Raw genomic sequence first — 24,289 nt, forward strand, 5'->3', positions numbered from 1 at the left:
AAACGCTTTGAAAATGTAGGCCAAATTACAAAACACTCTAATTATATTCAATTATGCGAGAAAAGCCATAAACAGTTTGCATGTTAAAAATAACATCAGAATCAAAGGCGTAACAAAGTACAGTTTATTGAATTCTGGACCTCTATATTAGGAACTCAAAAAAAAGTGAGTTCCGAGATTTGTAAAACATCCGTTTGAAACAGCTAGTCAAATGCAATGAAGCCAAAAAGAATTTTGTAGCTTTTTCATGAGTATTGTTTGTTGGCAAGTTCGGTTTAGATGAATATAAGAACAAAGGGCCAGAAGTCTCGTTCTTGACCAGGAGCTCTGCAAGGCTAGTTATGCCAGTGATGAGAATATGTTTTCTTTTAATGGTGAAAATCTGCGACGTCTGATTAGTAAAAAGCTGAAATGTTCAATTAAATAATTCAAACAAATGCCCTTTATTCTCCATTCTTTAACATCTTATATATCCCTTAACTTCAAACCAGATAGTTTACACCGAAACAAAACATCTGAAAAGCATAGTGCTCCTAATGAGTTGAGCTCGATTATTTTACCTTATTGTCTCTCATGATTTAATTATCTACTATCTATTTATTTTCCACTATCGCCTGACCTAAGGATTACGTGACACTCACATTTGCTTCTTTGATTGACGTAAGCAACTTTCATCTCTCTACTTATACGGCTATAACTGTATCTATTGTTCTCCATCGCATCTCTTGTTCTTCATTGTAGTATTACAATAGCTGAATGTAACATTGTATTCTATGGTAACCTTTGTTGCATTTTATTTATTATATGAAACATTTATGACGATGTTTTCAAAGTCAGCCGAGATTAACTCTTAAGTCTATCCGTCACAGCCGAGGCTTTCCATCCACCCCCACTTACACAAACATCAGTCAAAGAGCAAGACGAGTGATGCATAACATGTACACAAAAGCACATACTTTGTAGACACTATTGACACATACTAGAATTCAAATAAACTTCAAAGCTAGAAGGTCGTTCTGCATGAATATATTTCTTTAATGTTTAGAAAAAATACGTTTATCTGACATTAAATTCCTGGTTGCAAAGTTCCTGTGTGCATTTGTGGAATGTGCATTTCCAACTTACTATCATCAACTGCTATCCCGATTATACTGACGATATTATCATGTTTTCTCAGGACCAACAGCTGGTTGGCCGCTTTGCGAAAATTCAACAAGTCTTTCACCTCTGCCGTATCTGATGTGATAGAAAAAATGATATGAGGATTGAGGAGGAACCAAAATGCAGGCATATCATCATTAGCATCGCAGTTATAAACTGACATCATTTGCATCACAATTTTTATATTTCAGAATCGGTACATCGATGTTATTGTAGGTATGTGGAACAGTAAATTATAATATGTTCACTAAATATGAATCCTTTAATTGTGTGCATACGTCATCATGCAACACATTACTCATTCAATTCTGAAACAAACAAGTAAAGGTCTATAAATCAGAGAAGAAACTGTTCTCGGAAGCATAATGTTACTGTTGCGTTTTCTTTAAATTGATAGAACCCATATTATCCCTGAGATACTAATGGTAAAATTATTATTCAGTGGGTAGTCTGTGATGATGCAACAATTACATTACAATTAAAGGCATCTGCCCCTTACCGGAGACACATTTGGCGATGATTGTTGTACTGCCAACTACTCCAGGTGACGGACAGGTAGCGAGCCAATACTCCATTAACCCATTGCCAGCAAGCTTCGTTTGCAAACTAACGTCATCACGACGAATGTTTGTTAAATCATCCGGAATAACTTCCGTCGTAGTTTCGTCTAACATCGAACTCACTATAGATTATGGTAATAAATAAAACGCATAGTATTTTTATTATGCAAATCTGGAAACGTTCAAGGACAAAGACAACTTAACTTAGCTGAGTATCCGCTAACAACTCCATTTATGGGAAATATACCAGGTTTTAACAACAAAATGTGGTTTGCTTTGCCAGTCTAACCAAATTTTTAGACCCATTGCTATTCTATAACACCGTAAATAGTGAAAATAGTGAAAATAGTGAAATAGTGAAGCTATGCCGCCTCTTGAAGAATATCAAATATTCCATCCAGCTCACACACAAGGCTCCTGGTCATAAATATCTGTACGAATAACATAATGGGCCAGCCCTTAGTGTGTTGTTTGTATGATTGAGTACGTTGAAAACGTTGTATAGAGGATACCAACGGTAGAACGAACAGGTATATCTGCCAGTTATAAGTTTCCTTAATAGTTTGGGGCTAATTAGGCCTTATGATTCTTTGTGCATACTAATTGCAGTTTTTAAAGATTAAAATATTTTATTGATTTATGCTGATTTCAACAAACCGGAAGAAAACTATAAACAGTATTTGATGTAAGAAAGTTTCAAAGATTTACTTGTGTTTTTGAAATGACGCCATTTTGCTTAAAATGACGCCGCCTTGCATAAATTAGAATATGTCAATTGTGACCAACAGAAAATGAGAGTAAGAAAATATCCTCTGGTACTTACTTTGAATATCAGAGCCGATACCGACGTCAGAAACAATATCAGCCGAATCTGAAGATCTGAATTTTCAAAAATTAATATACTATTACTGCATACGAAATTTTCAAAAGTTAATATACTTTTCATGCTTACGCTGAATAAAATATAAAATGAAGATTGAACTGTAGGGTTATTAATAATCGAATAAATTAAAGTGATTATAATTGATAAAACAGGCTGGATAATTTAGTTTACATTGTACGTAGCAGATGGCTATAATTTGATGAAAGACTTATTTACAGTCTATAATTACTCATTTATATACATCACAGTATGTTAATCTATACATATATATTATACACCCACACATATTTATATATATATTTATATATATATAAATATATATATATGTATATGTATATATATATATACACACATACATATACATATATATATATAAACTTATATCAAATATATATGTAATTATATGTATTATAATTTTATATGTTATTGATATATTGATATACTGATGCTAATCAACTCGAAGTCATATGTGATTCCTAAACCCGGATCTCGAAAGAGATACTTTGAACAGACTTTATGTTAATGAAATGACAGTAAACGACAAAAGCAAATGAATATATACATATATAAATATATATATATATATATATATATATATATATATATATATATATACATACATACATATATGTATATATATATATATACATACATATATATATATATATATTATATATATATATACATATATGTAAATATATATATATATTTGAGTGTTTTAACGTATTCTAAAGAAACATCAAAACCTCACAACTAGCAAGAAATGTAACTTTTCTGATATTGCAGAGAAATTCCATTAACACCATAAGTGTAGAATACCCATTACATGTAAAGAAGATTAGTATCGGGAGTACCATTAGTAACATTATACTCGTGAGTTAAGCTTTGCTTACTTTATAGTAAGTATCGTTGGTAATCCTGAAAAAAAAAATGAATTAATTTGTTAATATGTAGTAACCGTATTAATTTATAAGGGTTTTTTTCATTACATATAGATGCCTACATTTTGTTATTTTACAATGTCAATCACACATTGATGGAATACCTTAGACGCTCTCCCAGACCTTCATCTTCTCCCGAGGTCAGATAAACACGTCACGATTGGTTGATATTCACATAAACATCGACCCAATTAAAATTCAATAAGTTTTCTGATACGCACTATGGAGTTTAAGTTTTTTTTCACCTCAAAGTTGTGGAAGAGTGGAAGATATCGAAATATATAGCTGTACCACATAGAAGCGTAAACATGTGATATCTATCTTGTCATTGTTCATATTTTTTAAATCATACCAAATTTAAGATTTTATACTATTATGAGTAAATAAGTAAACAGACTTTTAAGCTCCACATTTTGGCCATTCCTGTCGCTCTTTCATATTGTGAAATTCAAGTAAACACCAATAAGAACATCAATGCGTGACAATATATCTTATTTAAACTTTCGTAAATTTTAGATTAAGCAATCAAGGGTAGAGGTAATGTAATTCAACTTACTTTTATTGAACTCACAAAAAAAACCTTTGGGATAATAATTTGTTTTGGTAACAGACTGTTTTGAGGTATCCAAACAAATAAACGGACACGAAAATGTTGACCAAAGTTAACAAATTATCTGCTTAGTTTTAGATCTACCTGAGTTTGGTACAACTTATCATTAAACTCTAGTAGATTCAAAATCAACGAATATATCAAAGTTATAGTGTGCTGGCTATTTTCGTCGAAGCTAGTGAATAATTAATTATGTATCGACTTTCAGGAGAGTAGTAAAACTGGTGTTGATCAAATATTAAATCATCATCATAATGATAACAAATATATCAATGAAGGAATGGTATCACATCATATTTAATACAAAAACACATCTTAAGACTGATGGATCAATTACCTCTTACACAAATCACTGTGCATGATAAAGTGATAGCCAACAAGAAACACGCCGACGAAATTGCTATGACTAGGGAACTCCAAATGGATAGTTGCCTGGTGGTTGGTTGCTCGTCGGAAGGTTGTTCGATGTTTTCTGAAATTATAATATGTTTGAAAAGAAACACAAAGGAAATGAAGTATATTAGAAAACATGAATATTTAAGGGCACATACTTTTGCTCTAATATATATATATATATATATATATATATATATATATATACTTGTAAATACTGGATAATAAACTTATGTGGTATCAGTAGTTAGAAACGGTGTTTAAGTAAGTTATCGAGCGAAGAAAAGTAAAAAATATCCTTAACGGTTTCAATGTCTTGGACAATATGGTATAAACGTATGCATCATTCTTCAATAATATTTCTCGTCACATTCTTAAAGTTTGCCCCAAATTAAACACAACGTCAAGAATAATCACTGTGGTCTAACCTAGGAGCTGTTCATTTATGATACCTTAATAATTCTGTAATTTATGAAGACAATCAGAATATGTCAATCTAGTATTTTGCCTGTGACACATAAATAGTGAGCCTTTGTTTGTCTACTCTACACATACTTACCTACTGTTATAAAATTCAACGTTATTTCGTGTCCAAATTGTGTAAGAGATGAACGTCGACAGGTTATGGTTCCATTCAAAGTATTAGGCTTATATAAAATTGATGAAACCGAATCAAAGGTTTCGTTATTAGATGTGAGGGAAGAGTAGTTAAAAGGCTTGACTGTTTCATTGTTAATTGTCCAGGTAATTGTGTTTAGCGGTCTCGCTCCAATGACGCTACAAGAGACAGCAATCGTATCTTCGTAATCCAAAACGACATAATTCCCATCAGAAACATTGTCGTTGTTTACTTCCATGTAAAACGAACTTGGTGGAACTAGTAAGAGAGAACTTTATTTTAAAAGGTGAGCTAAATAACATGATACTTTCTTAAAGGTTTCCTAAACACTGCATTTTTACTTAAATTTATCATTATAATTAACGATCAGAGAAATTGGAGAGGGCAAAATTGAGATGATGTTTATACATATATGGTACTAACTAACGGTTTCATTAAATATAATGAATGGATTTAAACATTCAAGTTTAAATTTAAGTTTTACCTTTCACCTCAATACAGTACGAGGCAACAACCTCGTCGTTTTCCTTGCACTCGTATCTACCTTCATTCGAAATGGAAACCTCCTTGATCACCAGAGAGTAACTATCTTCTATTAAATCCATTTCTCCGTCGTTTAGTAGATCATTCCTTCCCGTAAATAGACCTTTTGAATTGTGCTGCCAGCGTGTTCCATTCTGCGAACAATTGAGAACCAACTTTTCAGAAACATTTGTTATGATAGTCCTATTTGAGGATCCTTCGCAACTGGTTATGTCATATTTATTGAGAAATAAACATAAAATGACGCTCCATCTAACGATGTGAAAAATGTTGCCCATTTTTCAGTATAATTTCTATTTTGCGTAACGATAAACCTATGCGACGTTGTGATGTCGAAGTTGCAGATCTATACATGTGTATCGTGTTCTAAGTTGTAGTGTTGCAGAAGTGGAAATAGCTCTGTAAGTCTGTTAGCATTTGCTGTCTAGAAGAGAAAGTGGCAGCTGACTTTGCAGAAACACTTGAAATCTGGTTTCTACCTTGAGAGGCGTCTACCACCCGGGACGTGAAGAGATGGGGGCATGTGAACAATCCAGTTCTGTAAACAAATCTCTAAAATAATCATAATCATTGATAAGAAGTGGTTTTGGTGGGTAAATGTCCATGTTATAAATTAGAAAAACAGTATCGTTTTGTTGACGAAATTTGAGGTATAGAATCATATGGTCCTGCCCCCCCCCCCCCCATATCTAACCCTCTTTCACTGGCTCTGTATGCACCGCCCTGTTATATTGACTGAAGCGATCACTTTGTAACCATACTGTATTTTACTGTTATTGGCCACCATAGTTAAATGAACACGTTCAGGCAATAACTAATTTTATTGCTCCATGAGGCGCGCACTGAAAACTTAACTGTGGCCCACTTCATATCACAAACCATGAAAATACTGTAGGATGTGTTGTAATGAGATCTATCACAAGCAAAATCAATGGCGCAAAGAACATTGTTGACAAATAAATAAAAAATATTAATGATGTTTGCGTGACTGTTGTCATTTTAATACGTATATTTGTATATGGAGAACACAGAAATAATCTATAATCAATCAAATTAGAATATTAATAGTAATATTTTTTTTTCAGCAGTCATTATATTACAAACTTCTGGAAAAGCACTATAGTTGGAATATGTTTCAGAAAGAATATAAGAGCTTTAATTATGACAGTCAGAGATCCTCTCGTGTGCATTCTTTCACAGCAAGGTATTAAACAAAACAGACGGGAGTGATTTTCCCCTATACGATGAAACTGAAAGACGTTTCTTTGATATAAGCATCACTGACAATTGTTTGGATTCTGGAAATATTAAGCGCAACATAAATTCCACGAAGGTAACAAGAAGTTAAACTTCAAATATGAGAAATGCTCGATTGGCTTAATATAATAGGTCCAACACACTTTCACTTCTATGGTTTTTTATATATTCATGGAAAGTAGTAATTGCCTAGATATCAAGAACGAATCACTAAAATGTACACATAAAGCACTTTTCACGACAAGCTTATCAATATTTCGCTTTCATATATTAGACACGCTTCAAAATGACCTGATAGATGGAGCAGTAATACAAATTGTTAATACAGTACTTATGCAACAGCCGCTTGCAAACTCCATTTCATAAATTGCAGGTGCAGAGTTAAATGCAGCGACAATTTAATCACTGCCAAGAAAATTCCAATTACTTTTTATCCAAGGGAATATTTTGCTCATACAATGTGTAATGTCAGTGTCATAGGCGTAGGAGGAAAAAGGGGGGGGGGGGCTGCAGCTCCCTCCCAACCCATTATTTTTGTGAAAATTCTGGCAATATGCCGAGAATTTTTCGGGCACCTACTGAAAGAAACATAATTTGCAACGTTTATTCAATGCTCAAACTTATATCATTATAATCATTATTATTGTAACGGCTTCCCTTATAATTATAACCAATATGGAAGTTTAATAAAACGGAAGATGATTGTATGTTATTGGCATGCGATGTAATAACCGACGCGTGCCTATATGATATGCACACTAAAATGTTGAACGCGCGTGTGAAAACATTTTGGTTATATTGTTCGGGCAAGTCGTTACAGCCCCCAACCTCCCCCCAATCAAATTGGTCAGGGTACACAACAAACGATCAAAAAGTAAAATATAAATTAAAACATATGATACAACATCATATGAATCCGAATGAATTTTCAAAAGTGCCTTCCCATAAACACTCGAGTTCAAACAAATCCCAACATTACTGAAGACGACGAATCAATGTTGTGCAAATACCTGTCAAGAACTCTTGATTCACACAGTTGTTCATCACATATCAACTGAGATTCTCATTACATATAGGCCTATATGCATGTTTACGTATGAAGCTTGCTGCGACTCATGAAGGAAGGCCGTCCTTTGACCAGCTCTTAAAAGGTATGAAAAGCATCCACTGTGGCGAATCGGCACACAACTTGTAAATAACAACAACATCAGACTTAATGAAATAAGTTTAGTGTGTTTACCTTTGGACTGCTTTATCTTGTGATCAGTTAAACGAAACTTTAAACTATGCGACTTGCTACATAGATTTCACTTCCTTACCTTGCATGTGGCGTATTCTAAATCATAGGTCGTTCCTGTTTGACTCGGATGTTGCAGAACCGATATCAACACACTGTTGCGTACAACTTACCGCCGTTCATACATTGCGTCTGTACGTATCTTGTTGGAGAATGGATGTTGTTTTACGTTTTCACTTAGTTCTCTTTGTGTGTAGTGGTTTTCATGGTCATGGGTTTTCTGATATCAACATCAGTGCCAATAAACACGACAACGTGACTTTAAACTGTTCCTTAGGAATTGATGTTACGCCTTCTGAACAGAAATGGAATTATAATGGACAAACGATTTACAGTGGATATCAAGTGCTGTGGTCAAGAAAGTCTGCTGTCATACAACCTCCGCATTACGCTTTAGTAATGAATAACGTTTCCATATCGGAGGAAGGGACCTACCAGTGTTGTATTGGTACAACCCGTTGTGTTCAATACCAATTATCAGTAAACGGTAAGGTTTGCATATGTGTCTTTCACATGGCTCGAAGTGGTATCTTCATAAATCATCGGGTTGTATCATTAATACCGTGTTTAGAGGCATATACGGTCCACTCTGCTTATTGACACTTCATAGCAAATGCTGCAAGTTACGTTACTAATCTCACATCATGAAGATAGCGCAATTTATTGATAACTGGCAAAATTAATAATGCTTTCTTAAACCTACCGTTGACAACTGTATAGGTTATAAACTTGATAGAAGCTAGAAAAATAGATACAATCAATGACATTCTTGCCAGGAAAGTTTAAGTCAAAACAACTGCGTAACATTTGGTGTACCAAACAGTCTATACTCCCTCATCCACGTTGGTTTCTATAACTTTAATAGCTTATGTGATTGTTAATTTGAACTCAACGTTATTATTTTAGCAGACAATCCCTGTTTATTATTACAATATAGACATGTCCGTTTCTGTTTATAACTTTGAGCTGATGTTAGTGTTGAAATACGTTTAAAGCATCTACAACAAGCTGAAAATTCTACACTTTGAAAATTTATCAGGTACAGGTGGAATATATATTTGCACTGGTGTAATATCTGGGATAGTCTCTGAATCCATGTTAATAACCCACATTCATGTTTTGATGTAAATGACTGTAAATGATAAGTAATGCATACTGTATTTTTCATTGCTGGAAACAAATGAATGAATGAGAATAAAATATATTCATTTACAGACTTAGCAAAGTGTTATTTAATATTCAAATACCTAAAATTACCTTTCAAAGATAAATTTTGCTTTCCCTGTGCATTGAAAGTAACGAGGTAAGGAGAGTGAGTGCTCATTTTGCGTCAAAGGAGACATTGCTTCTTCATATTGTGCTTTCTAAATTTCACCCATTATAACATATCGTATTTCTCCATTTTTCAGTTCCTCCGAGGTCGTTTTACATTCTCTCCGGCGAATTCGATCTCACCGATGGAGATTATCTCCCCATCAAGATGAACCAGACAGCCAATGTTTCGTGTTATGTTATTGGTGTACGCCCAAAGAACAAACTAAAATGGAACGTCAACAACATTGGAAATATCACTGATATAAACTACAGTGTGGAAGATTCAGTCGACCAGGGAACTTTTAATATTCATTCATCTTTTCAATTTCAACCACCAACCGTTAGCGGAACATTAACATGTGCACGAACAACAACTGATTCCGCCCTTCAAGAGAGCATTAAAGTTCGTTTTTCTGCTTATGGTATGTTTCTTCTGTTTCATTCGAGACATTTTTTTTCGTTTTATTTTTCTTTCTTTAAAGAATCGTTAGCTTTAATTTATTACATTCTGTGCTTTGGGCAAATCAGAAAATGTTGTTCAGTCAAGTTGCAATGTTAAGAGGGGGCCCTTATGAAGTGAAACCTGTCAAACGATAAAGTTTTAAATATTGATCTGGTATTTTGGTTATCACTTTTCTCTACCAGTGGCACCGAAATTGTTTTATATGATGGTTGATGGAATAAACGTTACCAATGGTGAACAACAACTTCTGGAGGCAGATCAGCCGATCAAGGTTTTCTGCCAAGTTCTGGAAACGCACCCAGAAAATAGCATTAGCTGGTGGGTCGATGGGATACTACAGGAATCATCAGTGACCCCATATTACAGTGGTTATAATTTGGAGGGACAGAGGCTTCATAGTACCAATTCGACTCTTAATGTTTACCCCCGTGCTGTCAACGGAAGTGTAGAATGCCTTCGAAGTACGTTGGGCGGAGCTATCCGAGACCGAATTGTATTGTACTATTCTACTTTCGGTAAGAAATGTGTGTGTGTGCGCAATGTGACTACTGTATAATTATAATATCACAAATGATTCCTACCATCTTGTGAGATTCAAACCACCTATATAGCCTATATACATTGCTGTCTTTGACTGGTGTTTTCTTTCGTTGGGCTATGGGTAAAATATTGAGGGAAAGGTTATTTGCATTTCTCTCCTAAATTCAAAAATAAAACCAATTCATGTTCCCGAGCTCCCGTCATAAAAAATAAGTAATTTGAGTACAATGTTAATGAAATTCGCAGTTGTTCCCATTTTGCACTATTTGCAATTTTCAAATTTCTGAACATGTTAAGCTATACAACGTTTTTTTTCCTGGTGGCAGTTCTGGTCAAGCTTAGCCTACTGGTTGATGGAATAGGAGGTCTCAAAGACAGCTACATTGAAGGAGACGTAATAAGGATCATTTGCAAAGCTTTTGGTTCGAGAACAAAAATTGAATTGGCAATAACAGTGAATAATGCAACGCTATCGCCAGCTTGGAAGAAGATGACATCATTTGATGAAGAAAAACAGACGTATAATGTTACTATGGAAGTTCGCTTTTATACAATTGAAATGTTTGGTACCATTGGTTGCAGTTGTAAGGCAAATGGTTGCCATGGGAATCCACGACTTGAACGAACTTTTTACATGTTAGGTCAGTTTGTCTTGAATATCATTTGATGAAAATTATTCTGGGAATTTTGCAATGAAATAAAGGTTAAGCTCAGATTGTGTTTTATAAGTGATGGTGTAAACGACACTGACATCAATTATATTTTGATAATCTCCCTGAAAAGTTGTGAAGTAACACTAGAGTCATAAACTTCTAGACAACTGAAATTAGTATGCATTCAATGTTTGGAAGCAGATACGCGCTGTCCATTTTTTTTAAACTCTGGATCAAGCACGTTTCCTGGAGGTAGGTTTGGTGCTACATAGGTTGCTTGTAATCTCAATACACTTGAATGTGAATTAGTATACTTGAGGTGTATTTTTCGCAATAAAACATTTATAGCTTTAGTTAACAACGAGCTTTATATTATTGGAATTTAGAACACGGTAGAGGTACTTCACTTGTGCAATGCCTAAGATATAATCAACTTGTTAGACCAAATAATATTCAACCAACTTAGGCTTTCAATATTAATAATGATTATGTTGTTTAACCAATTGAGACTTTTGATTAATATCTTGTACACATAGTGAAAACAATATTTAACATAATGCATCAAACATTTATCAAGTAAAGATTATAATTGTTAAAAACAATTAAAAAATTACAATATCACTGTATCTATGACGCAACCACAATTGCGTTGCAATATTACTTTGTTGGAGTGTCGATATTAATGAGTAATATACAATTTAAAATTCAATATTAAAGTTAAATTTGTTGAATAGTTGTTCAACCGCTTGAGCAATATGATCTTTTATTGATGCAACTTCACACGTCTTTCTCTTTCAGACAAAGATCAAACATCCAAAATTGATTCATCCAATGATCTGTTATTAATTCTTGGTTGCTTTCTGGGCTCTTTCTCTGTTGCTATATGTATCATATTCGCATGCTTTAAAGGTAAGGTTACTATGGGACAGGTGACTTACAGATGTGAACAAACGACATCCTCTAAGTGTACTATACTTTCTTTGTAACAATGTTATTATCTACACAAATCTGCAAGGTATGTATTTTACAACACAAGCAAAGTGAAGTGCTGAAACTATATTAGCAAATCTTCTTGTAATAACACGTAATGAACGTTCGTGTATTACTTATTATGCAACAAAATGAATTCAAGCGTGCAACTGTTACAATGTTTTTTTTTTTTTTTTTTTTGGCCACAGCGATTATGAAACGACAAACGTACCTTTTATCGTAAGTTTCGCTAACATTATGTTTTCGCTATCTTCATGAATGAAACTTATAGTCATTATTATGTTTCTAATATTTTTAAAGAACTTTAAATTACTGCAATTTATCCAAAATATTAATGTAGGTTACATTTGCCCTAATTCTTTCTGTATTATAGTTCATACGGTAAAGAAAGAGAGAGAGAGAAATGCGCAAATAACATATATTGCATAATGTTATAAACGGCTTACCACAGTGTTCTGCACACTCAACAACCATGAAAATAATTAATGTTTCATTTCTCAACTTATATGGTGTTGTGTGTTACAAGTTTCATGAAGAACAACATGAAAAAAATCAACATACATAAGTACTGAATACACAACACTAACCTTTCAAAGTTGTTGGAAATGATTGTTTGCTTATATTTTTATTATCACGTTTCTCTTTCTATTTACGTAGGTTATTGCGTGAGCATGACGTTCCCGGAGAAACGGACGTCCAAATACATACTCTATGTAAATAACGTTAATGTTGAAAAAAATGTTTTTTAACCAATCCTTTGAAAATATTGAGTTTGAATACTATTTCATTTGATATTATGTACCAACCCACTTATTTCACTGCAATCCATATGATTTATTATTTACTAGGTCCCACTGTATACAACAGTAGGCTGTAAGTAGGAAACATTCATTTTTCCATTTGCTTTGTTATCTGTTTAAATTTAATTGAATTTAAATTATTTCCTAACAGCACGTAGCATGCCTCATGAAAATCGTGCCAGGTAGGCAACATTTCTATTCCAAGATGCATGTTAAAATATGTTTAATCTCTTTTTCTTTCTCCCATAATTTTGTTGATATTAACAGTATTCTTTTTTGTAGCCATTTGCGTGACTAACTTGAAAGATTTCCGTTGTAGTCTAACTGACGGTCAGGTTATACATCTATTAAATTAGAGGGTTTCACACTAACCCTTTGGGTTATAAGCTAAATATCACGATAAAAGAATTTTTACTTGATCAATTCATTCAATCAACATATGTGCATATAATCGATTCTGTAATTTAAATTGAATTGAACAAAATCCTCTGTAGACAGTCTGGAGTATTTCGTTTAAAATTGTTTTCTTGTTCACAGCGTCAAAAGCAACATTGGTTGTTATACCACACGCATAATCTCCGATGAAGATGAAGGTGAAGGTGAGTGAGCAATCCGTAATAATTATTTTACAGATTCGACAAAATTTAATGGCCAACTGGAATACTTCAAAACTAAATCATACATGCAAACGTTACGATTATTTATGATATTTTTAATGTTTAGAACAATGTTTCATTAACATTGAATACCTTTTCAGTGTTGGCATATGGTGACTAATGATACGGGGAAAAATTGAAGGCATATGCGATTGAAGTACATACAGATAAAGTTACAGAGCAGTGATATAACGAAACGATAAATAAAACGATTACTCTTTGAAAGTATGCAGACTGGCTTAAATGTTTAGAGTATTAGAAGAATGAACAAGAGGTTAATGAATTCAGGTTAATTTATCGAAAGAAGTTTTGTATTAACAGCTGATATAGCTCGCTCGATGTCACAAATGCGCCAGCAATGGACATGTGATAACTCAGTTAGGGAAATCACCTAAGACATTTTTTTCTTGACGCAGTTGTTATTCCTCATAGGAATGAGCCTTTTGCATTCAACGTTACTAAATTACTTAATGTGTCGACCTGTAACATGTACAAAGTAGTTTTTAAGCAAGCTTGATTTAGATTAGTCAGGTAACATTAAGTGACCACTCTAAATGTATTCACTGAGTTTATCAAGGTTTACAAAGAGAGATCCCGGATTATCGTCTTGTTACGCATTGACTCGCCACGGTTACCTCAATCAATAAACTGACTTACATTTACTATTTCATTTTACAGAGATAAGCAGCCAGGATAGAACTTCTCGATGGTACGGATATTTATTTATGAAATGTAGTGTTCATTCCTAAATTAATGATAACAAATGAAGATGGTGTCTGGAATTCTAAAAGGCATGTGGAAGCAAAGAGGAAATGGATCTTAATGTAGTACTAACGTTTTAGATAATATGTCCTGCATCAGTAAGTAAAAGATCAAATGCAAAACTAAACTTGTTTTAAGAATAGGGTTGAGTTTATCTTTTTGTCATTTAATTGATACAGTCGCAGACTTCCAGAAATACCAAACGATGAAGAAGAGAGCGGTGAATATGGTACATAATTATTAACATATAGGTTATTTTATGTTCAGACATTTTGAAATTTTCCTTTCCGTCGCAAATACAAGTTAATTTGTGTAGTAAATATATGATTCAGTGCAATGTATTTGTGCATGTGATTCTAATTACCTTCAATAGAGAGTTTATCAGGAACTAGATCTGAGAGTATGATTTCATCATTTTACCATGATGATAACATAATAAAACAAATCATAACACTTTCTAGATTCCTTTACATCCATGCAGTTATTTATCAGGATTCCTTTACACCACACCAAGGTATTAACTATTATGGTTTATCAAAGCATCTAAATATATAACCTAAAGTTAAAATCAAGATAGTTATTTCCCTTTCGTAGAAGGCAAGCGATTGAATTACCTTGTACTAGTGTGGTTTTAGCCTCTATACACGTAGTTGTTAATCTCGCATGAGATACGCAAACTTACGCTTTACTATGATTCTGTTCTTGTCCACAAAGCTGAGATATGTGTTTGGGGAAATAACAAAATAAATTCGACGTTCAAAGTACTTGTTGTAAGAATTGAGATAAGCATGTATCAATTTTTGTTATTTATTTTATATTTGAATGTTAATTATATGTGTAAAGCTTAATCAACTTTCATCATTGTTGTAGAAGTTAAGACTTACGTTATATATTTATCAAGCAGTCAGTCACTATGCATGTAATATGTTGGAATTATTAATCGTGATGATACACTAACGCTTGTAATATTGTCCTTTTTTTTAATAGCATATTATTCGGATTCAAAAGAAATAGATTCCAAAACGCAGATGTTTAAGCTACAGGATGTGTGTGTTCTTGCGAAACTTAACTTTGGAACCTTATACAAACGCTGGACAGGAACAATTACTCACAAAGACAATCTCAACAAATGTGTAGTTATCACCACGGAATCAGGTAATGCCACGTTACTAACAGTTTGTTTTGGTGACGGATAACTGCATCAATTGTCTATTGGTCACCGAAAATAACTTGTTGGTAGTGACACGACACGCTGAGAAACGTAACATGTGTTTGTAACACTGGAATGTTCCATGTCATGGACAATATGAATTTGATCGTAGTATTGTTGTGTCACTTTGATACAGGTATTTGCAGAAGGAGTGCATTAATGTCGAAATATACAACATATGCCTACCTCTTAAATTGCAAGGGATATACACCTACCGACTTAAACCACCATAAGTGCATGTTATAAGCAATTACAGTAGATAGTATGAACAGTTGAAATATTTGTCGTCTACCTGATAGCACTTCCTAGCAACACTTTTGGACTTTGGTATTTCGCCAACATTTATTTTATTTTGTTAAAGATACCCGTATGAAGTATTGCATGTTGTAGGAAATAAGACCATTTATAAAATGTCCTTCATAATACAATCTTGTCTGAATCATTACTAAATATGTTGTCTTATTTGGCATTGCTACAAGTTACATGATTATGATAATGAAACTTTTATTTAAAAAAGGAAAGATATTCTACGTTATACTTTTATCATACTAAGAAAGGTAAAGACAATTTTTGTCGTGAATACAAAAGGCATTACATTTTAATTTCTATAAGCTGTTCTAACGTAACAATTTCTAACCGGATCACATCTTTAGTAACGATATCTCATAATGATTCGTTTTTGTTATTTATTCACCTATAACAGGTAAAAATGAAACGAACAAACGTTTACATTGGAATGCTTTTGTGCGACGTCTTCTGGAACTACCCGCGAATTCCAAAAATCTTGTAGGAACAGAGGGGATATATATAGATGGAGGTATGGTAATTTAAGCTTGATTGTATTTAGAAAGAATTTAAAAAGACAAATTTACATTACTCTTAAAGTCAGTGTAGGATACCGTAGAATGTAGTCCATAATGACCTCCACTTCCGCTGCCCCTGTCGGTAGTAACAAACTTGGCAGACCCGAAGTGTTTGGGTGGAGGATGCAACTGAAGGCGAGGAGCTATGTGGAGATTCCCACCAATACAAAATAAAAGAATTTCAGGTCACTAAAACTTGAATAATCAAAAGGTCGATAATTAGCAATATGGAGAGAGATACAATCACCTTCAAGTATCTCTAATGGATTTGACGGTGTAACTGTCAAATATATGGCAAACCGCATTTCTAAAATCGATGGACACTTTGCCATGTGTATCAGTGAACATGATTTAATCAGCCTAGTTTATCTACAATGTGATTTAGAATATGTGGTATTAATAATCATGGACATAAGAATATGCCACTTGACAGAAGTCTTGGGCATGAAGACATCATTCGCTGTGGTACATCACTCTCTTTGAATAATGTTCAATATTTAAAAACAGCCTCATATTATAGCTTCACCTCTCCCGTGAAACATGCGCAGGAGCGATGGTTTGCTGTTAAGTTACTAGAAATTAATTCCACTTAAAATATTTCCGTTTAAATTAAAAAGTGTTTTTTGTGTCATTGTTAGATCAGATTTATCTTCTACAAGAACACTTGGTCTCTCAAACCCTACAAACGTTGATGGCTGATGGTTGTTTTGAAACGAATTGGTCCTCATCGATGGCAAGGAATTTTATATTGGATGTCCTAGGAGGAATCACTTTACTGCAATCATATGGGGTAACGTATTGGTCTCGTTTATCGGTAGCATAAGAGTTTGCCCTACAATATTGTCATGCAAATGGCTGCTTTGAAAACATATCAATCACTCTAAAGTGACTGCATTCGCCTTTGTTTCGTGCTTCATGTACATTCTTCGATTCTATTCTGTTCATAAACTGATCAAGTAGGAACGCTTTGTAATAGTTTCGAAGTCAATGAAAGTCAAAATCAGAAAGCGATTAACCCTTTTCCAAACGGGGGGTGGAGAACAGCCCAACAACTCAACTCATTGTAAGCTTACAATTCCGTTTCAATTACAACCATTTCACAAATGATTGTTCATCGCGTTAGATAGTGACAAGCGGATTTCTAGCTCTCTTTCAACTTAAAAATCAAAGCTTACGGGCACCATTGAAGTAATTACGCTAATGAGTTTACTGATAGTTCCCTTTCCATGCATACAGATAAAACAGCACGATAGGAAGAGCAACGTAACATTTACGAAACGGACAAGTAAAGAAAAGTGAAAGTGTGGGAACTTTTAAGTAAAGTAACGAATAAAATATTTACTCAAAGTTTTAACTAAATAGTCAGTCTGTATGGATGAGTTTGTCCTGGGTTGATGATTCAAGATAAACAGTTTTAAATGTATCCCGCTGTTGTAATTTGCTTTTTTATGTATTCGCAAGTATATTTGGAATATTTTCAGTATCATTAATCTTCACTGTTATTTTTGTATATGCCTTTGAGCTGCTAAACTGTAATGATACTACTATCACATTTTTTGCAGCTGTTGCATCCAGGATTATCAAGGAGTAAAATTCTTGTGACGAGTTCACGAAATTGTAAATTATATGACTTTTGTCTTCCTGACGACGCTTCATTAATTGTACGCTCGATCAAGTCAAAGGTAATATCACCACATATCAACACAGAACGACTATCATATGAGTGAATGAATCTATAGTAACACCTAAGTTAACCTGCCAGTAGATACGAACCTACTGAAGACTTCGAAATCTGCTATGAAATAATTGGTATTTGTAATTTCGAGTCGATTTATTTTAACCTTGCAATCGTCGCTAACAGTAACTAAATAATATTATTTTTGTTCCATTGCAATAGTTCATTGGGCTTTGTTAAGTAATAATAATTTACTCTAATTTGACAGACATTTGCTGCAGCAGATCATTGTTAATGATCACTGAGATATTCATAGGTTATTCACATAAGGCACACAAGCCTGTAGTGAAGATGAATTATTACCTGTCAGAAATATCTGACAACACATTATTCGAAAGTAATTATGTATGCCTATTCTCATGTTTAAATCAAAAGTGAAAATCGTACGCGGGCAAACAAGCTATCGCGTCAGTAATGAATAAAATAGAGCCGAAACGAAAACCACGGAAGGCATAAGTAGGGGGAAAAAAGAATTTGAACATTTGTGTTGCTTTCTTTTATTACCTATTGAGTTGTTGTTTTTTTTCAATTGAGGTGTATCCCTATTTGACAGCTATATTTATGTTTTAAAGTCGATTGTTCATCATACATGTGTATTGACAGCATAGAAGGATTGTAAAGTAAAAAAATGTCATATTTTCCCCACAAATCACTTGAGCAAGGATTATGAAGGTACGTTGCACATCTAACTTATTAAACCTCCATTTTTACCACAGTTAGTATACATCTTTGGATCACTTTAATGGTTGTATTAAAAAATATAATTGAGTTATTTGTTTACTATTTATAGGTCAAGTGCACACAAAACCAGCTTCCTTTGGAATCATGGCAAAGAAATGAATATACCAAAGAGAGTGATATATGGTCTGCTGCAGTCGTTATCTGGGAAATAATGTCAAATGGTACTGTTTTGGAATCTTTTTGTTATGAATACAGTAAAACATTACGAAATTACCAATTAGAATAACACTCAGTTCAGTAATAGAGATTTGAAACAGGAAGAAGAGAGTTAATTCAAAAAGTATTATCCTAGTGCATGCTTACCACATAGTTACGTCTTTTAATCGCAATAAATACATTAATAAGTCTGACGAGTACGTATTTTATACTGTAGCAACAGTATTCAATCAGTATGTTATGTGTAGGGGTAGCCGGACGTCTTCATTAAGCGATAGGGATTAAACAAGGATCGATATGAGTCGTTTAGCAGACCTGTAACTCAGGCAAAAGTGTTAATAATGTGTTGAAATATTCACAATATTTATTATAATTAAACGTTATACCTTACAGGCACGTCATTTCCAGGTCGTGACGAGGCAATCAGTGACTGGAGTTACAGAGCAAACCTCTCTGATTGCTCGACAACTAATTGCGAATTGAGGTATCGTTCTCTGTATAGTACCAGGTGTAATCGATATATATGTAAACGCGATATCTTAAAGTATAAGGTGTTTGAAGTGTCGTATTTTTTTAGTCCAATGTACTCTCTCTATTAGCCTATACGTCCTATTGGTAATGATCTGGTATGTTTTACATCAAGCTACAGTGTTTTACTACTTTCTGCAGGATGATTAGAAAGTATTTAATTTTTCACAATGCGAGGTTATACAGTGGTATGATTTTCGCATAAGCTTAAATGTAGTGGTATGTCATGTCTGCCTTGGAAACGTTCAATCAATCCGTTCGCATATGCTTTAGTACTTTTTTCTGCTCAGTGACAATCGAACATGTGATAGTAATCGCTGTAAGTATTTTGTTATTATGCAATATGATATTGTAACCGTCGCCGAAGTTCAACAAAGCTGCAACTCTGCAGTGTGAGTTAACAGTAGATGAATGCAGATCGAACTCTTGTACATAACCTGAGAGGAATGTGCTACAGGCAGCTATAACTTACCTTAATCTTAATGTCCTTTAAACCTGGTGACCATGGCAACTAAATCAACTTGGCAATACGCGAGAGTGAGAAGCCTTACTAATAGACTACACTACCTTGAGCACATGAGCAATTCATTTTCTTACCAGTGAGTTATATTTCTCCAACAGTCAACAATACAAAATATAATTACTACGAAAATTCTTGTTTAAGTAACTTAACAAAAAAAAACATATCCACCTGCAACTAAAACAATTGCATGCATCACAGTTTACCTGTTTAGACGCTATTTCAGGCAAATACGCAGAGGTAATAATAACAGAAAGTCACTAGCTCCCGACGACGTAACATATTCGCATACAGGCAGCTGTGGAGCTGCTCGGCTGACGCTAAATAAATCAGTTATTCAGACCTATAGAAAATTAATATATGAAAAACTAACTCACCTGGTTAAAATGGGGCTTGGTGAGCTATTTCAGACTGGTAAGGCCACAGAATGCTCGCATAATATTTAAGTGTGCACTAGCGGTGAGGCGTATACAACAGCCATACGTGCTGTTCGGTAGTTTAGTATAAAATACTACAGGTACCACGCGTTGTCGCTCACTATAGCCTAACGCTGTACATGTACAAAGCTCGGCTGTGTAGGTTTGACGTAAATAATAGGTACAAGCGATGTAGAATTTCATTACGATCCGTTTCTGGATTTTCGAAGCATAGAATCTAGCGTATTGCCTTTATGAAAAATAAATGTCACCTAAGATGACGAGCGACCAATCGATATATACGGATGGATAGAAAAAGGTAGTGATTTTACTGAGTAGAAAGTATTATCGCATAACCATTCATAACTGTGTAAGTCGCAAGAGGTGAACGAGGTGAGATTGAGAACGTGGCGCTATTCCCGTATACAAAATATAGGTTCTCCACACAGCAAAAGCGGCAATACATGGCAATAGTGGTGACATCCGGTATTCTCTGCGTTATTAAGGGATCTAAAAGAAAACGTATAAATAAGAAAGAATCTAACAAAGAAGCACTATTTTCCCTATAATATGCATGTGACTGTACTCTACAACTTAAGGTTTCAGTATGATATCCGCATCCATGTTTTCTGCTTCAGGGATGAACTTTTACTTCGATGCTGGCAAACAGACGTATCTAAACGGCCTTCAATCTTGGAACTGAGGAAGTCTTATGAACAGGTTTGATCTAGATTGTTAACTTGGTTAACGGATTTCCTCTTCATAAGTGTCACATGCTTCAATCACATACAAAGTTCACAACCTCCGCAACGATTCGGAGAAAACATGAATTGGTTCTAATCTAACTGTTACCCCCGGGTAAGGGGAATTCCGGGGTGGTTCGCTTTAGGGCTGCAGAAAGGAGACAGAGAACATATGATGCAGACAGCTCAATTGGCAGAATAGCAAGCAATTTTTATTATTAGATCAACTTGCAGTAATTTGACTTTATTCCGGTGTAATACACAATTAATACGACAACATTGACAATATTGATCCAGGGAAATCCCCTAATTATGAAACAAAATAGGTGGCGCCCTTCTAGTACGTTCAAGAACAATACCACGCTGTGACTTAATACACGATAGGTCTGTATCTACGTTAGACAGTAAACAAACGGCGAGCCTAGCTTAATAGTAATACATTTACTAACGACCTCTATGTGATTAACATTTTATGAAATACACTAATTACCCTACTTGAATTACATAGCCTAATTGATAGTTTATATTACCACAGATCACAAGTCATGCAACGTACGAACCTTAAATGACGGATTTGACGACAAATAAGTGCTACTCGCTGACCTAACATACAATATTATACGTAATATTCTGTGACATCGTTGCACGAGTGGTAACATATTTTAATCTTTTATAACCCCATTGTTTCCCTTAACATCATCAACCAAGACTTAATCAAATCAAAACTAGAGGTGTTTTTATACAACTGTTTAAAGTTTGGTATAATTTATGTAAAATTACCTGCAGAAAGGAGACACAGAACATATGATGCAGACAGCTCAATTGGCAGAATAGCAAGCGCCAGTGAACGTACGTTCCTACATAGGCATGCATGTACACATTTAGTGTGCGTTTAAGTGCTTGTAAATTATATGGAACGCCCATTTGATGATTTTGTAGCGGTACCTATTTTTCCGCGCAACATAGCTAACAAGCTACAATGAATAAATCAACAACGCTTCAACGAAATTTGATAACACATTTAATCGTTATTTTCTTTCTACTTCGTTCCTTTCCAGATTTCATCGCAGAGCGACCTGCAGTCATCATACATGACGATGTCATGAGATAATAATTATTTATAATCAATTAACAATTAATTGTTATACTAACATTTTAACTACCATCGGCTCTCAGTCAGAAAAGGGAAAGCTGTGACGTCATGCAAAGTCCGGTAGTCAATATTGTTGGATTAATCTGAGACGACGGACATGGTATCTTTAAGTAGTCACTTCGTTTGAATTTTTTTAACAGTAATTCAATAGACATCGTGTGTTTAATTCATTCTGTCTTTCATGCAATCTAGCTCATGGCTAGAAGCGATTTTAAAGCAAAAAAACATACATGAGAGGGTTTCAATTTACGTGGAATTATTTCAAAACCATGGTCGCGTTGTGGGGAACGGGGTCCATGGGGAGAAGCCCTCAAAAGTAGTTGGTCTGAAATATTTCTTGCTTGCTCGTTGCGACTGAAGCCCATGCCAAAGTGGAGTTTATTTTATTAGGTAGGAATCCCAGGACCGGAAGCTGCAAGTGCTTTCATGCAATTCCCTTCTAGCTATTTAAACTTAACCACAGAAATACATAGAATTCAGTTTCTTTGGGAATTATTTCAATTTAAACTCATGTGTGGGTTCAAAGAGTGACCGGAAGTATTTTAACGTTATCAAACCGTTTTGGACGTGAGTCATTTTTATTTCATCACAGTCAACTGTGGGGGGGGGGGGGTGTGGATGAAGTCACACATTTATAGTCGGTACTGTTTAATCAAGAGCTAGATAACGTATGTATGAGCTGATAAGTTCTACTTGCACTCATTCAACAAGTCACTGGGCTTAAATATGATCTTTACGTTGTGTACAGGCCGATTGGACCATGTATATTTCCTTCTGTATTTGATATGTATATAGTTCCTTTTGTATTTAATCCAGCCAAGCATTCGGCTATATGAAGTCACTCAATTAGGGTTATATCTAATGCTTAACCAAAAGCTATAATGTATAGGCCTACAGTTCTGTAGGCAACTGTATTATAGAATGTGAAAGTGAAGAAATAAAGACTTCCCTTGTCAAGTTCTTGTCCAAAACGTGTCATTATTGTGTATGATAGTTGAAAACTGAGAAAACGTAACTGGATACGTTATTGCTTCTCTTACGTGGTTATAACCCTACGTCACAAAGTGTGTGCATCATTAGAGTGGACATCTACCTAAGTAGTATTTGTTCAGCATCTTTTTATTTTGGCCATTTATTCCCTATCCTACAACCCACAGAGAAGAAAAGAAAACTCTATCCCCATGTTTCCTGTGAGATGAACCTGTGGCGTGAGTAAGGTTTCAAAGGTGAGGACAAGTTCAAATTTCAAAAGAAGGGGCGTTGCGCTGGGATTATTGAATCCGTGGAGGAGGATCTGGGCTTCCTTTCTCATTAAAAATGGATTTGAAATGATGCATTTTGTGGCATATTTTGAAGATATAATTTAGGTCTGTTTTGAATATATAATTAGGTCTGTATCAAAAGCTCTTAGCGCTACATTGTAGAGACATACCGTCATAGATTCCCCAACAGGGCAGAATGGGAACCTTTTTCCAAAGTAATTAATGATCCCATGCGAACAGTAGATGATTCGTCACTTGTCATCAGACCCATAGTAAACCGCTGCCTTGGAAGAATGAATCGAAATAAGAATTGGTAGAGGAAGAACATGATCTAAGCAAAAGTCAAGACAAGTCTTTCAACCATTTCAAAGGGTTGAAAGGAAGTCCAAAATAGCTCTCCAACTGTTAGAGTAGCACAACTACTGGAAACCCATCTAATTTGAGCAACCCATCACATTAGGAGGAATATAAAACAACATCTCGTCTTATGCAGGGGGCCATGACAATATAAGCTGGATAT

At 34.5% G+C, this 24,289-nt stretch overlaps 2 protein-coding genes across 7 annotated transcripts in view; one reads left to right on the forward strand and one right to left on the reverse strand.

Moving 5' to 3' along the window:
* Window positions 1-21,138, reverse strand: part of LOC139981987 (uncharacterized) — a 28,488-nt gene extending 7,350 nt beyond the window's left edge. Inside the window, exons 1-8 of one of the 2 annotated variants that reach the window (XM_071994481.1) lie at window positions 20,573-21,138; window positions 5,652-5,844; window positions 5,108-5,425; window positions 4,493-4,627; window positions 3,498-3,522; window positions 2,545-2,600; window positions 1,661-1,843; window positions 1,126-1,236 (exon numbers count right to left, since the gene is read on the reverse strand). In XM_071994481.1, the coding sequence (XP_071850582.1) occupies window positions 1,126-1,236; window positions 1,661-1,843; window positions 2,545-2,600; window positions 3,498-3,522; window positions 4,493-4,627; window positions 5,108-5,425; window positions 5,652-5,772 (949 nt within the window). In that variant the 5' untranslated portion in view covers window positions 5,773-5,844; window positions 20,573-21,138. Of the gene's footprint in view, window positions 1-1,125; window positions 1,237-1,660; window positions 1,844-2,544; window positions 2,601-3,497; window positions 3,523-4,492; window positions 4,628-5,107; window positions 5,426-5,651; window positions 6,082-20,572 lie in introns of those variants that run through there. The other variant, XM_071994480.1, reaches the window with a different exon arrangement.
* LOC139981985 (uncharacterized) lies at window positions 7,975-23,094 on the forward strand. 5 transcript variants are annotated; one of them, XM_071994471.1, is made up of 20 exons: window positions 7,975-8,751; window positions 9,674-10,000; window positions 10,224-10,556; window positions 10,908-11,222; window positions 12,033-12,143; window positions 12,413-12,443; window positions 12,882-12,937; window positions 13,176-13,206; window positions 13,562-13,617; window positions 14,359-14,389; window positions 14,622-14,671; window positions 14,924-14,956; window positions 15,430-15,597; window positions 16,356-16,469; window positions 17,154-17,305; window positions 18,078-18,197; window positions 19,041-19,152; window positions 19,541-19,631; window positions 21,250-21,331; window positions 22,413-23,094. In XM_071994471.1, the coding sequence occupies exons 1-20, from the start codon at window positions 8,292-8,294 to the stop codon at window positions 22,458-22,460; spliced, it is 2,721 nt and encodes a 906-aa protein (XP_071850572.1). In that variant the 5' UTR covers window positions 7,975-8,291; the 3' UTR covers window positions 22,461-23,094. The 5 variants fall into 5 exon arrangements, with proteins under 5 accessions (XP_071850572.1, XP_071850571.1, XP_071850575.1 ...); XM_071994470.1 differs by having other exon boundaries at window positions 13,562-13,623; window positions 22,413-23,093; XM_071994474.1 differs by lacking the exon at window positions 14,924-14,956 and having other exon boundaries at window positions 7,976-8,751; window positions 22,413-23,093.
* The last annotated feature ends 1,195 nt before the right edge of the window (window positions 23,095-24,289 follow it).

The sequence above is a fragment of the Apostichopus japonicus genome, chromosome 16, assembly GCF_037975245.1.
Source record: "Apostichopus japonicus isolate 1M-3 chromosome 16, ASM3797524v1, whole genome shotgun sequence".
NCBI classification, from domain to species: domain Eukaryota; kingdom Metazoa; phylum Echinodermata; class Holothuroidea; order Aspidochirotida; family Stichopodidae; genus Apostichopus; species Apostichopus japonicus.